General features: G+C 51.3%; 1 protein-coding gene across 4 annotated transcripts in view; it reads left to right on the forward strand.

The window, feature by feature from the left end:
• Window positions 1–14,236, forward strand: part of PDPK1 (3-phosphoinositide dependent protein kinase 1) — a 75,851-nt gene that overhangs the window by 2,778 nt on the left and 58,837 nt on the right. Inside the window, exon 1 of one of the 4 annotated variants that reach the window (XM_055339522.1) lies at window positions 4,641–4,775. The exons of 1 other annotated variant lie outside the window; for it this stretch is intronic. In XM_055339522.1, the coding sequence (XP_055195497.1) occupies window positions 4,752–4,775 (24 nt within the window). In that variant the 5' untranslated portion in view covers window positions 4,641–4,751. Of the gene's footprint in view, window positions 1–4,640; window positions 4,776–5,734; window positions 6,015–14,236 lie in introns of those variants that run through there. 2 more of the 4 variants (XM_055339521.1, XM_055339519.1) reach the window with 2 other exon arrangements.

Raw genomic sequence — 14,236 nt, forward strand, 5'->3', positions numbered from 1 at the left:
TACTCAGGCCCACCCCCACCCCAGCCAGGCCTTTCGGTGACTTGGTGTTCGAGCTGACAGGAGATTCCCTGACTGGAACCACCCGGCCAAGTTGCTCCTGGCTTCCTGACCCACAGAATCTGTGAGGTCATAGATATTTGTTTTACGTGTCTGAGTCTGGGGATAACCTGTTCTACAGACCTTGGTAGCTAGCACATCAGCTGTGTGATGCTGGGCGAGTTCCATAGGCTCTGAACCTGGGTTCCCTCCCTCGGGCCATGAGGAGAATAGAAGTAAGTGAGAAACAGGTGAACTGTCCCAGGCCAGGTGGAGCACGGGCCAGGTGTGCCATGAGGGCTCCCCACCCACCCTAGGCCGTGTACCCATGGCCCCCTCCCAGGGTGGTTATGGGCATCCCCCTGTTCTTCCCTGGGTGGAACATGACCTCACAATGTCAAGCCAAGCATTGCATTCTTGGCCTGGGGTCACCCTTCCACTGGTCAGGGGCACCAGGCAGGGGAGGGAGAGAGAAGAGCCAGGGGCTCCGTCTCTCTTTCCTCCAGCCATCATGCCCATGACCTGTATGGGGCCAGGTGAGTCCATGTCTTGCCCCTGCTGCCCACTGTTCTGGGATCCACAGCCAGACCTCAGCCATGGCAGGGGTACCTGGCCTCTCTCTGGGCGAGACGGGGCCTGGCCCAGCTTTGGGAGGCCCACCTGCTGTCGAGGCCCCATGAGAACTGTGTACTGTCCTTGTTCCTCTTTCTGCTTCTCCCTGCCCTGTCCCCGCTGCCCACTCAGCTGCTAGGCCAGGGCCAGGGTCTGCCTTCTCCCCTCACACATTCCCCTGCTCCACCTGCTGCTCCAGTGGGCTCAGCATTCCTGACAGGTACTTCCCCCTCCCCGTTTCTCTGTGAATTACTGCAGAACCACCCAGTCATGCTGGTGTAAGTGACTCCAAAACAAAAACTCAAGACCTCAGTTCCCATTGTGTGATCTTCCCCTTCACTCTCTCGTTAGACCTTTACCCTTTTCTTTCCAGTAGCTGCATCGAATTCTCCAGGATGAACTACTGTAATTTATTTTACCATTCTGTGTTGATAGACATTTTGATTCTTTTTTGTTTTTTGTTTCCCCTTCAAGTTAAGCCAGTTTCTTGCTCAGGTTTTTTTTTTTTTTAAGATTTTATTTATTCGTGAGAGAGAGAGAGAGAGAGAGAGAGAGAGAGAGGCAGAGACACAGGCAGAGGGAGAAGCAAGCTCCATGCAGGGAGCCCGACATGGGACCCGATCCCAGGTCTCCAGGATCATGCCCTGGGCCAAAGGCAGATGCTCAACCACTGAGCCACCTAAGTATCCCCAGAATCTCTGTTCTTATCCTGGGATTTCTCCTCATAATCCATTGAAAACTGCACCTTTTCCCCAGGCACTGGTTTTCTTTCTTCCTCATAGCACTTACTACCTTCTCACATCCAATAAGATTTACTTGTCTCCCCTGCCCTGCCTCCTGCCTGTGGCATCGAAGTTCCGCGAGAGCAGAGATTTTTCTGTTCTGTTCGCCAGGAAATTGCCAACATCCAGCACAGTGCTTTGCATGAGGGGAGACTGAACCCATACATGCTGAGGAGACACATCCTGGGACTTCCCTCCATCCCCTTCCTGTGTGGTTGGTTTCTTCCTGTTAACTGGATCTCACGTCTACTTCTTTCTTGATTTACTCTGTCACTTGGTGGAGCACATCCATTAGTAACTTTCTGAGAAAGGTTGCTCTTGGTGTGTACATATATTTTTTAGACTCTAAAGCTATGTATCTATTTACAATTGCATTTAGTGTACTGTCTGGCAAATTTCACTTGTAAGATGGTGATAAATGCTAAGTACCTCATAGGGTTGTGATGAGAATTAAGTAAAAATGGTTAGCATTCTCTGAGGAGGATATTATTACTCTGTGAGGACTAAAATCAATACAAAAGAAGAGTTTCTTGGGAGGTGTTGAATGCAGTGGCCAAGAGCAGGGCTGTGGTGCTGTCAGGGCTGGTTCTGAGCTCTGTGCTCTGTGACCTAGTAAGTCTACAATTGAGAGTAGGCAGGGCACTAAAGCCTCAGTTCCTTTCTGTGAGAGAGGGGAATGGTCACAGTTACCTACTGCTCACAGGGCCATCGTGGGCAAAATCAGATGTGCCTTTAATCTGTAGTAAGGGATAATGTTCCCGTGTTCCCGAGCATTGAATGTGGCTTGGTGTGGTGGCAAGAGCTCCACCTTGACCTTGTCTTTGTGTTCACTGAGGGTTAGTGTCTGGCGTGGGGTAAGCAGTTGGCGATTTGCAGCCTGTATCTAAAGTCCCGAGAGGGATCCGTGCACTTTGACCCACCGGTTCCATCTGCTGAGAATTTATCCTAAGGAAAAAAAGGTGTGCCTGAATTTGAGTGCAGGGCCTTGTTTACGAGAGGTCCGGGAACCACTTGAATGTCAGGAGGGAGCTTGATCAGTACGCGGATCTCTAAGCCATAGGCTTCCTCCAGCGCGGGCCTCTGCATCCTTCACAACCCGGGAAGATGGCAGGCAGATGTCAGGAGAGCTGTATGGAATAGAGGATGATGCATTGCTAAGTCAAAAAAGTATCAAAACTGCAGAAGCCCTTTTGGGGAGTAGAACTTATATTTGCCCTTTTTTTTTTCTTACTGTTCTTTAAGTTGCATACATATACAGAGGACTGGAAGCCTCATGGTCAAAGCATAACCTCTGGCATACAGGTATCGAGGTCCTGGTTCTGGCACTGCAGGACCTGGGGCAGTTTACAGAACTTCAGTGTGTGTCAGCTTCCTCATCTGGAAAGGGGGCAACTAGCAGGCATGCTTCCTTAGGGATTAGGCATGAAAATTCTGTATTTACTTCTTTTAAAAAAATATTTTATTTGTTTATTCATGAGAGACACACAGAGAGAGGCAGAGACACAGGCAGAGGGGAGAAGCAGGCTCCATGCAGGGAGCCCCGACCTGGGACTCAATCCCTGGTCTCCAGGATCACACCCCGGACTGAAGGTGGCGCTAAACCGCTGAGCCACCGGGGCTGCCCTTGTATTTACTTTTTAAAAAATATTTATTTATTTATTTATTTGGGAGAGTGCACACGCACAAGCAGAGGCCGGGAGCAGAGGGAGAAGCAGACTTGCTGTCACAGGGAGCCAAACAGGGGGCTTGATCCCAGGATCCGGAGATCAGATGCTTCACTAAGCCACCCAGGTGTCCTTAGCCATGAAAATTCCTTAGTGATGGATCAACGTTAGCAGCTATCACTGCTGTTCAAGAAATAAATTCTAGTTTGTGGACTTATGGGTTCGTTTACCTAATTCTCTGTATTGTGTAAATCGTTATTTTTGGGACGTCTGGGTGGCACAGTGGTTGAGGGTCTGTCTTTGGCCCAGGTCGTAATCCCGAGGTCCTGGGATCAAGTCCTGCTTCAGGCTTCCCATAGGGAGCCTGCTTCTCCTTCTGCCTATGTCTTTGCCTGTGTCTCGTGAATAAATAAATATTTTTTTTAAAAATTATCTTTAAAAGTAAATACGTATTTCGTTGGAAGTAGAAAAAAGGTTATTTAAAAGTATGTGAGGTTGAGGTAACAAAGATGAGTGTGATTTTTGTCTGAACAACACGTTACAACAATGTGAATGCACTGAATGCCACGGAACTGTACGCCTGGCTTATGCTAAAATGGTTAGGGTGGAGGGGCGCCTGGGTGGCTCAGGTCATGGTCCCAGGGGTCCTGGGATCCAGTCCCACATGGGGGAGGGGTTGCTCTCTGCGCAGAGGGGGTCTGTGTTTCCTTCCGTGAGTCCCTCCCCCTGCTTGTGCTATCAAAAATTTTAAAATATATTATTTATTCATGAGACACAGAGAGACGGAGGCAGAGGGAGAAGCAGGTTCCATGCAAGGAGCCGAACGCGGGACTCGATCCCGGGACCCCGGGGACACGCCCTGGGCCGAAGGCAGGCGCTTAACCTCGGAGCCTCCCGGGCTGCCCCCTCTATTAAATATTTTTAAAAAATGGTTAAGGTGGTAAAGTTTATGTGTACTTTACCACAACTACGAAAACGTAAGCATAACGCTAGCATCATTAACAAGTGCAGAGAAATTCGGCATCCTCGTCGTCATCAGGAAAGCACCGAAGGCGTCCGTGCGGCGGGCCGCGATGCGACGGGAGCTTTCCACCTCCTAACGTGATTTCATGGCCCGAGTTTCCGTCGTGCACGCTTGTCAGTCTGGTGAGCCGCCAAGTTGTGTCTGGTAATGTCCGCGCAGAGCCGCGTCCCGAGCCCGGCCCGCCCCTGCCCCGGGCGTGACCTTGGCCCGCTCAGGGCCCCCCAGCCTCAGTTTCCCCGGCGGGCGCCGGGGATGACAGCTCGCCCCGTCCCCCGCCCCGCCCTCCGGCCCCGGGATTGGCTCGCGCCGGCCGCCCCCCCTCCGAGGCGGGGCCGGGCCGCTCCCGCCCGTCGGGCCCCAACCCGGAAATGCGGCTCGGGGGCACCGGCGGGGCCGACGGAGCCGCGGCGGAGCGACGGCGGTCGCGGCCAATGGGCGCTCGCGGCGGCGGCGGAAGTCCCGCCCGGCGTCGCGCGGGGGCGGGGCGGCGCCGGGGGCGGGGGGCGGCGGGCGGCGGGGCGGGCGCAGGATGAGGGCGGCCATTGCTGGGGCTCCGCCGCGGGGAGGAGGACGCTGAGGAGGCGCCGAGCCGCGCAGCGCTGCGGGGGAGGTGCCCGCGCCGACGCGGGGCCCATGGCCAGGACCACCAGCCAGCTGGTGAGTGCGCGCGGGCCGCCCGGACGCGCCGGCCCGTCAGCCAGTCAAGCGCGGCGGCGGTCGCCGGGGCCCGGCGAGGCGGGGCGGCCCCGGGTCCCCAGGGCCGGGCGGCGCCTCACCTGCGGCCGGGCGGCCGGGCCGGGGACCGCGGGCTCCGTGAGGGCGCCGCTCGGCCGCGGTGGGGAGCCCGGGCCCCGGCGGGGCGGGCGCCTGCCCGGCGGGGGCGCTGACAGACGCGCGGAGGGCGGGGGAGGTCGGGGAGGTGTCATTGGCCTGTCGCGGTGGAAGTGCTCGGAAAGTTTGTTTTCGGAGCGCCGCGGCCTGGAGCCGAGCCCCCGGGCTTACCTTTCGCTCCGCCCGCGGCGGACCCGCCCCGGGCCTCCCCCTGGAAGGGCGTCCCGGTGCCTCCGCCGCGGCGAAGCGGGAGGGACGCGCTCTGTCTCGGAGCACCTGATGCTCCAGACCGCCCCCCCCCCCCCATTCACGGTCGGAGGGGAAGCCGGCGACTCCGTCCGCGGCCTGGCGGGGCGGCCCTGCGTGCTTTTCCTGCCTCGGGGCTCTTCTCCAGCGCAGGCATCAAGTGTGGGAAGCCCCGGGGAGGTCGGGAGGTCGGAAGCTGCTACGGAGGGCAGAACGATCGTGACAGGGAGGAGGGATTGCAGGGGGGGAGGAGGAGGAGGAGGAGGAGGAGGAGGAGGAGGAGGAGGAGGAGGAAAAGAGCTTGTGGGGTGGAGTGTTTTGCTTAAAAGTATCGCTAGTGTTTCCCTGGTTTTTTTTTTTCTTTATCTGTTGCTAAAAGTATCCTTGGTGTTTTGATGTTTGCACTGTGTTTGATTTTCGGAGTCGCGAAGGTGGTTTCGGGATTAATACCTCTGGAGCGACTATGAGAGTGGGTGATGGGAGGATGCCTGCGCAGCTTGCAGAACTCGGTTCAGAAGGCAAATCAGAAACACTTAAGTGAGCGAAGGCCCTGGAAACTCACCTGACTCATTTTTTCAGCATATACAGCGTTGTGGCAGCAGTTCTTAATCCTTTTGGGGAGTCTGGAACGCCTCTGAGAATCTGATGGAAGGTGTAAATTCTCTCCAGAGGAAAACACTGAGTTACTCGCGTTTTGTAATTACTTTAGCAGGTTCTTGAACCTTCTGCATCGCGTCCGTGGACTTCAGGCTAAGAATGCTGTAGAGATGGGTGACGATCCAGAGTCTGAGAGGAGGACCTGTTCGCTTGAGAAAAATGGTGAAAGGCGAAGGGGCCGTCTTTGACTGTTGCGACATGTGGCTGTACCCTGGGGTGTCTGGGCTAACAGGCAAAAACACGCATTGGGCCTCTTGGCGAGCCTCAATGGAGGCCGGGGGTGACGACAATCGTGGAAGTGTGTAAAATGAACTTTTCATACAGCGGTGTTGTTGCAGCGCAAGGGGTATACTTTGGTGGAGGTCGTGGCAAGAGGCAAAGAGCACATTTCCTCATGGTCTCTGTTGTTCCATGCAATGGGCGTTGGACATCTGGGGTTTTCTTTGCGTAAGTCATCTTTTTAGTGCAAAAATGTTGGAATCCAGTGAGAGAAAATGAGTTGTGCTATAAAGGAGAGACCTCCCTATCGGGAAGTGAGAGGAATAAGGGTTTTGTGTCAGCTGGATCCCCACCCTCCTCCACCCACTGTGTGAGAATATGCCACGTTCCCCCTCAGAAATGGCAGAGACACCCTCCCAATATTGGCTGTTCACCTGAGGACAGATAACTTTGCATGGTTCAAGGGAGTTTGCGGCTAGATGTTTAAGGTGGTGATGTGTGGAGAAGCCCCTGACCGGGTGATTAAATTTCCCGGTTTCTGTAAGCATGTGCAGCCAACAGGGGGAGCAATCCAAATTAGGTCTGAAAGTGGCCTACCCCGCTTTGATCCTCAGGTGGGCCAAAGGCTGTAGGTACCAGTTCTTGAGCACTTATTTTAAAAGTGGGTACTTTTCCAGATAGCAAGTGTTGCTTGATTTTTGTTAACGGTGTTGTGTGAGGTAGGTGTCCTTCCCATTTTACAGGTATGGAAACTGGGATGCAGGGAGGTTAAACATCTGCCTGGTAAATGGAATGCACTGTGAACCCACGTCTGAGCGACGGCAGAGGCCTGGCACTGCTCTGCCCTCACGTGGGGAGTGCCCTGAGGGAGGGTCTGCTGGGCAGCTCAGCACGGCACTGCCCAGAATGTCTTTCCTGGGAGTTGTGCCTGAAGGGTCCTGACTGTGCCGTGCTAGAGGCAGGAGGGACATCTTCACATGGAAGGACAGCACGCTTATTTATTTCTTTGGGCAGATGGCTGAACTCTGTGACCCCTGAAGCCTGTTTCAGCCTCACGCTGTCAGAAAGCAGCTGTTTGGAAAGAGGCTCTGCTTCATCTGTATTTGAGGGCTGATATTCTGAATGGGTGAGGCTAGGAATCCTCCCTTTGGGAAACAAGAACTGTGCAGAGATTTCGGGAAAGGTAAAATGGGAGATGAGACAGAGTGGCTCCCTGCACGCTCTAGGGAGGGCCACTCTAGCTTTTGCAAGGGTGGCTGTCTCCTTTTGCGAGAAGGCAGCTGGGAAAGTGGGGAACATGGAAAAAAGTGGGTGCTGGTTTCCACACTCCTTTTTGGGCCGCTCCTCCTCCTCGGTCTTGCTTGGTGTGATGTGTTTCTGTACCTATGATAACCCTATAGCAGTTCCACCTGTAGAGGCATGGCCCCTGTACTAAGAGGTGTAGGTTTGTGCTGTTCTCTGACAAGTATTTTGTGGGAAGGATCCCAGCAGCAGCCTGTGTAGCTGTGGGGCCTACAGAGAGGCCTTGGACAGCTCTTCAGTCTAGCCTCCGGGCTGCCTTTAGCACAGCTTGGATGAGGAAGAAAAGGCAGCTCCTGGGTGTGCGTCCTTTTCACTGTATGCTCTCATCTCCTGAGCTGCCTGGGGTTTGGGTGCATTTAGGGCAAAGTTGTGGTAACAGGGAATTGCTGCAGAATCGGGGTGAGTAAGCTCAGTCCTCTCTGAGTTGGAGTGTGGAGAACTGTTCCTGCGCTATGCTTTGTCCTTTCCTGAGGAGTGTCTTCTAGGGAAATGGACTTTGCAGGAACCCTGTGCGCTGCTGAGGAACCTTGGCTGCAGAAATGACTCCCTCGGCAGGTGTGAGTACTAGGCAGGTGTGAGAACTAGGGCCGATGCGTGCAAGCTCTGTGCCTGCCCTTTGGATGACAGCAGGCCATAGGGGGAAGGAGTGCAGTTGTTTTGAAGGCAGGTTCAAAGGGCAAATCACCAGTGGAGGAAGTGGCTGGTGTGGAAATGAAGTTTTGGACACGTATTGTTCAGGCTTGTTCAGCAGTGCCGCCTTCTGTAACTGGGTCGTGTTTGGTATCAGACTCTTTAAAAAATTATTTGAATATCAAGAACCAGTTGCGTATCAAGTCTCTAGCTGAATCAACAGGCAGAGTGCATTTTTTCCAAGAGTAAGGGGAGTACGTTCTGATGATGGTGTCTTAGATGAGAAAGGCCTTTTTCAGGTTCATGATGTTCTGTTTTCAGTGCTTGACTGGTTACAGTCATATAATTGCAGAAAGTGTGTTTTCATCTCCTTATTGTAGAAGATTTTTCTGATTTTAATCTTAATTTTTATTCCAAGAAATTCCAAGTCGTTTTTTTTTTTTTTTTCCAAGTCATTTTGAATGTGATAAGAGAGGTAGTTTGTTACACAGGATCTAGGTTTGTGGCTTTCAAATCCCTCATCAGGGCAACTGATTCAGATTTCTGTTTAAATAGTTGGGTTGTGGGATCCCTGGGTGGCGCAGCGGTTTGGCACCTGCCTTTGGCCCAGGGCGCAATCCTGGAGACCCGGGATCGAATCCCACGTCGGGCTTCCGGTGCATGGAGCCTGCTTCTCCCTCTGCCTGTGTCTCTGCCTCTCTCTCTCTCTCTCTCTCTCTCTCTCTCTCTGTGACTATCATAAATACATTAAAAAATTAAAAAAAATAAATAGTTGGGTTGCATATAAGCCCACATAAGTAGACCTGACAGGATTGCAAACTCTGTGTATAGAAGAGATGGGACGAGCCCTACAGTAGCAGCCCAGGCCTCCGTGCGCAGCCCATGGAGGAACAAACATTTCATTTGGAGTGTTGTCCAGGGGCCCAATGAAGGCGGACACCTAGTTCTGGTGGCCTAGTGACCTCTGCCTCACAGGCAGGATGGCCTGCCCTCTGCACCAGCCACTGTGCTTTGAATCAGCTTGCAGCCTTCAGGAAGTGAAGTGTTTAAAGGCTAGATGTGAAGGTATGTCTGGATGCCAGGGAGATTCGTCCTGAGGTCTGTGCCTTCTGCATGTTTGTGGAGCTGGTGGCAGGTCTGCCCCTGTTGGAGAAGGCTGATGAGAGGCCGCGTGCAGACGGCTGTCTGTGTGCATCTCGGCAATATTGGAGTCAGAATTCACGCGGATGAGAGCTTAGCTGTTACAATGAATTCATTGTTAAAGTCTCATTCTTCAACCTGTTTTTCTCTTTTGGAATTAATTGTACTGCAGTGGGAGTTGTATCTCAAAGCGACAGCTGTATATCGGATGCTGTCAGAGGTGGCTGATAAGATTAGCAGAGACGCTTCCAGTCTTATAGAAATTCTTGTGATGTGCTTTGACTTGCAGTGGTGACCTGCAAGGAAAGGGGCTTGGAGTTAACCTTTCTCTCTCTGTCCAGTTTCTGAGAGACGGGGAGCACAGGGCCTGCAGTGGACCTGGGAACTCTGCCCCAACCCCTGGAAGGGAGGGCGTTATCCCTTGGAGACCTTGCTCTTGAACCCCGTGTAAAGCAGGTACATGGACCCCGTTGTGACCTGGCTGTGGATGCTGCCATGCAGTGAAGGAAGTGATTCCACCTGGGGGATGGCTGCACTGTGCTCTCATCATACACTCTCCCCTGGCGGGGCTCAAAACACAACAAGGTTTCTTCCCAGTTCCCCCTTTGCTGGTCACCGAGAAGTGAGCGCTTGCTGGAAGGGCGCCGCAGTTCCATCATTCCTGGGACATCCCCCAGCTTCTCATGGCCTCTCACTTTGCTCCTCTGTGATGAGGGTCCCTTCTCAGATACCCTGTACCCCTGCCTTGGTGCCCTCACTTCCCAGAATAGTGTCCAGGATGTTCTGGGCTGCCTGGTTCTCCTCTTTAGGTTCTTCCTCTTTGCCTGAAGAAACTCCCCTCAGTGGAAACTAGCCCCTGGTGCTGTGAAGCCTTTTCTGACCAATCAGCTTCTTTGAGTGCCGTGTCCCCCCCACCCCCACCACTTTGGTCTGTAACAGGTTTTGTTATATAGTCAGCTCTGGAACAGGTCCTGCGTCTTATGTCCTTATCTTTTTTAAAACCTTGAATCTCTAGATGGCTTCTCTTATTTTTTTCATGTTTCTCCTCATGGTTCTCATATCTGTGCTTCCTGTGGTGTATTTGTCACATACCTATCTTACCATCATTGCTATTTGTTAACCAAAAACACGTCTGATTCCTACATCTACATTCTGATTCCCTTGCATTTAGAGGTATATATGCTTGAGGGGAGAGGGTTTCATCATCAACTGTTTGTTGCCTATTTAATACCCAATATGAAAGCATTCCAAACTAGGAAGGAGTCAGGTGGTTAAATATAGATTCATGTCTTACTCTTTCATTCTTTAAGGAAATACAATTTAGAAAGGGATATTGCTTTTTCTATATGCATATTGTATCATTTACCTGACCCTTGAAAGGCTGTGTTTCAAAGGTACTGATTTCTTTTTGTATTACAGCTCTTCTGGCGGGTTTTGGCGCCCAGTTATTGGGTTAAATCTGGATAAGCAAACCGTTAGTGTCCAGCATATAGTGTTTGAACTGAAGCTTTCGTGTTGGCACTGCCGCCATAATGGGTGAGGCCTGCTGTGGACCCCTTTCCTCACGTAGTCAGACGCTGAGTGCCAAGCCTGTAGAAGAGCCGGCGTTGGTGATGTGGACTCTGCAAGAGAGGCGGCTACTCCCAAGGCAATTGCTTTCCCATCAGGAGGACTGTTTTCTTAAAGATCCCTAACTGAGGATGAGGATCACCCTAATAGTCCCTCTGACTAGAAGCCAAGGTGCTCTTCCTATATGATGTGGAGACCTTACAGGAATGGCACAGCTCTCTGCTGCTTTGGGCAGGGTCCATGAGGGCTTTCTCCAGGCCTCGACTTTGCTCTAATTTTTAAAAAGTGTCATGTCCTAAAAGGGGCACGTGCTCTGTGGTTGGGTGCAGCCACATCCAGCATCACAGCTGTGGCTGTAGGTGCACAGAGTGCTACCCTTGGACGGTTGTGTGGCTGATGGTCCTGGGGGGTGTCCAAGCAGCCCACCTTGTCTTAGAGGTTCCCACCGTGGACCTACGCACCTTTGACTCACCATGCTCAGGGAGTGAGAGAGCCACCAACCTAGGAGGAGGTTAGGAGTGACAAGAACATGAGACCCAGCATGTGCCAATGCTGGCCGCTAAGCGGTGCTGCATGGATTTCTCCTTTGGGAAATGATGGGACCAGCCCATTCTTTGGGAAAATTGCTGGACACTGGCTCTGCTCAGCTCCGTTCTTAGGAAGGTCTGATCTAGAGTCACAGCAGCCAGACCCTGGGGGGCAGGTAAGGTCGCAAGCTACTTACTTAGAAATCTAAGAAGCTTGATAACTGCTCATTTCCGGGCTCTTGTCATTATTAACTGGCTTCCTTCCTTGAGGGTGAGCACTGAGCTGTTCTGCATTTTTTTTCTCTTGGAATGGCCCATGATTTAGGCTGGACAGGAGACTGAGAGAATAATCTGTTCCCTCAGTGCGTGATCTCTGAAGCTCAGCGTTTACTGCCTGGTTTTTCCATTGTTAATTGTTTTTTTTTTTTCCCTGAAGTTTGGCATTTTTCTTTCATGGGGTTTTTTCATTGGTCAAAATTACAGTCTTCAACTGATGGTATGTACGTAACTGGTTATTATCATATATACAGCTTTAAAAATGTGTATCTAAATACAGATTTTATTTGTGAATGCATTTTATTCTCATTTTTTTAAGATTTTATTTATTCATGAGAGACACTGAGAGACAGAGAGAGGGGGGCAGAGACACAGGTAGAGGGAGAAGCAGGCTCCATGCTGGGAGCCCAATGTGGGACTTGATCCTGGGTCTCCAGGACCACACCCTGGGCTGAAGGCGGTGCTAAACTGCTAAGCCACCCAGGCTGCCCTTATTCTCATTCCTAAAAAAGAAAACAAAACTCATAATCCAAATGCCTTTTTTTTTTTTTTTTTTTTTTTTTTTTAATATCTTAGAAAACTCTCCTCCCAGAAGCTGCTGGCATTGTGTTTTTTGTCTCTGGAGTGGAAGGGGGTGAGGGTGTGCTGGTCATAGAGACACAGACAGAACCAGGGCTCCACGCTCCCGGCCTGAAGGAATCCTTGCGTGAGAGATGGCAGCTCAGTGGGTGGAGGACAGCCTGCACACGCTCCCTGCCCCTGTGAGCCCCACCAACCACAGTCCTACCCCAGGGGCTGAGAGGTTGGTGCCCCCAGAGGAGGGCATTGTCCTGCAAGCCTCTGTGGGGCTGCTCCAGAGAGGAGTGCAGGGGAACCTGGCCCAGGTGCACTGCACCGGGGCTTTCCTGGCTGGGCAGCCCAGAGGGTGGAGTGGTGGTGGTGGTGGAGGGCACAGCCGGGTGTGGAGGAAGTTTGAGGGGGGAGTGCTGTTTTTAGTGTTAAGAAACCTCTGCTTCCAAAAACAGAAGGCTTTTGGGCCATGCAAGCTGAAGAAGGTGGTGGTATTAGGAAATGTATTCTAATCTTTTTCTGTTAGGTTTTTTTTTTTTCTTTCAAGTGTATTACTTTCCTTAGTAGCCCTACCTACGTTTTTCAAATTAGTGTTGAGCACTGATCCTGAGTCAAGTTTTTAAATGACGGGATGTTTCCAAATCCTTTGAGTTTGCTTGAAGCTATCAAAGTAGACTCCAAACAAACATATTTTTATTTTATTTTATTTTTTTAAGATTTTATTTATTCATGAGAGACAGAGAGAGAGAGAGAGAGAGAGAGAAAGAGAAAGAGAGAGAGAGGCAGAGACACAGAGAAAGAAGCAGGCTCCAAGCAGGGAGCCCGACACGGGACTCAATCCCAGGTTTACAGGATCAAGTCCCGGGCCGAAGTCAGCACTAAACCACTGAGCCACCCGGGCTGCCCAAACATTTTAAAAATAAGCGGGGTGCCTGGCTGTGGCTGGCTCAGTTGGAGCGTGTGATTCTTGATCGCACGACTTGGGGTTGTGAGTTCAAGCCCCACTGTGGGTGTAGAGAGGACTTAAAAATAGAATAAAATAAAATGAATAAAGTAAATTCTATTTTAGAATAACTCTAGAGGTACAGAAAAGTTGCAAAGACCATACAGAGTTCCTATAAAACCTGTCACCCCTATTTCCCCTGGTGTTAACATCTATGCAGCCATGCCATATCTATCAAAACTAAGGAATGTGTGTGGGCACCACGCTCTGAACCAAACACAGCCATGGTTGGGGCTCCCTCAGTTAACCCCTAAGGCTGCTTCTGGGAGCCACAGTCAGTTATCATCATGTCTCCTTGCTCTTCTTTGTTTGAGCACATACTCTCAGTCTTTCCTTGCATTTCTTTCTTTCATTTTTTAAAGATTTTATTTATTTATTCATGAGAGAGAGGCAGAGGCAGAGACACAGGTAGAGGGAGAAGCAGGTTCCATTCAGGAAGCCTGACGTGGGACTCGATCCCAGGTCTCCAGGATCAGGCCCTGAAGTATTTGCAGCTAGTGATCCAGTGGGCATTTGCCACAGTCTACTTAGGTCCTTTCTTTGCAGGCAGGAGGCTGGAGTTGTCACCTGACCTTTGTGAAAGTAAGTGTTTAGCTTTTATTCGTTCTTTTTTAGCTTTCTTCCTTTCTGGTGAAGCTACAGTACTTGTTGATTGTCTGAAGACCTTTGCCTTGAGTCACAGATGAACTTGTGGGCTGTTACTAGGGGCTTTTAGATTGAACCCCCTGAGCAGAGTCTGGAGTTTTTTCCAGCCTGCAACTCAGATGATAAGCATCTCAGGAAAATCTGAGATGAATTTGGTTTATTTTCTCTCCCATCTACACATTTGCCTCCAGCCTCCTTTCCATATAACCACAGCAGGTATGAGACCATTACAGAGGTAGGAATTGTTTTTTGTTGTTGTTGTTGTTTTTGAGGTAGGAATTGTTAAGAAGAAAGAGCAGGGTACAAGTGTAAGGGGAGAACATTCTGGACAAAATAATGGTGGTGGCTCCTGGCAAGGGGCAGATGTGCCCTAAGGTGTCAGTGGGCCATAACGGGGCTCTGACTGGCCTGAAGGCTAAGACAAGGCCAAATACAGATGGGCCTGCCTGCCCGCCTTCCTGCCCTCATCCTCCTTTTCTGCCTCTAAATTGATTGTTGGGAGG

This window comes from Nyctereutes procyonoides, unplaced genomic scaffold (assembly GCF_905146905.1).
Source record: "Nyctereutes procyonoides isolate TBG_1078 unplaced genomic scaffold, NYPRO_anot_genome, whole genome shotgun sequence".
Taxonomy (NCBI): Eukaryota; Metazoa; Chordata; class Mammalia; order Carnivora; family Canidae; genus Nyctereutes; species Nyctereutes procyonoides.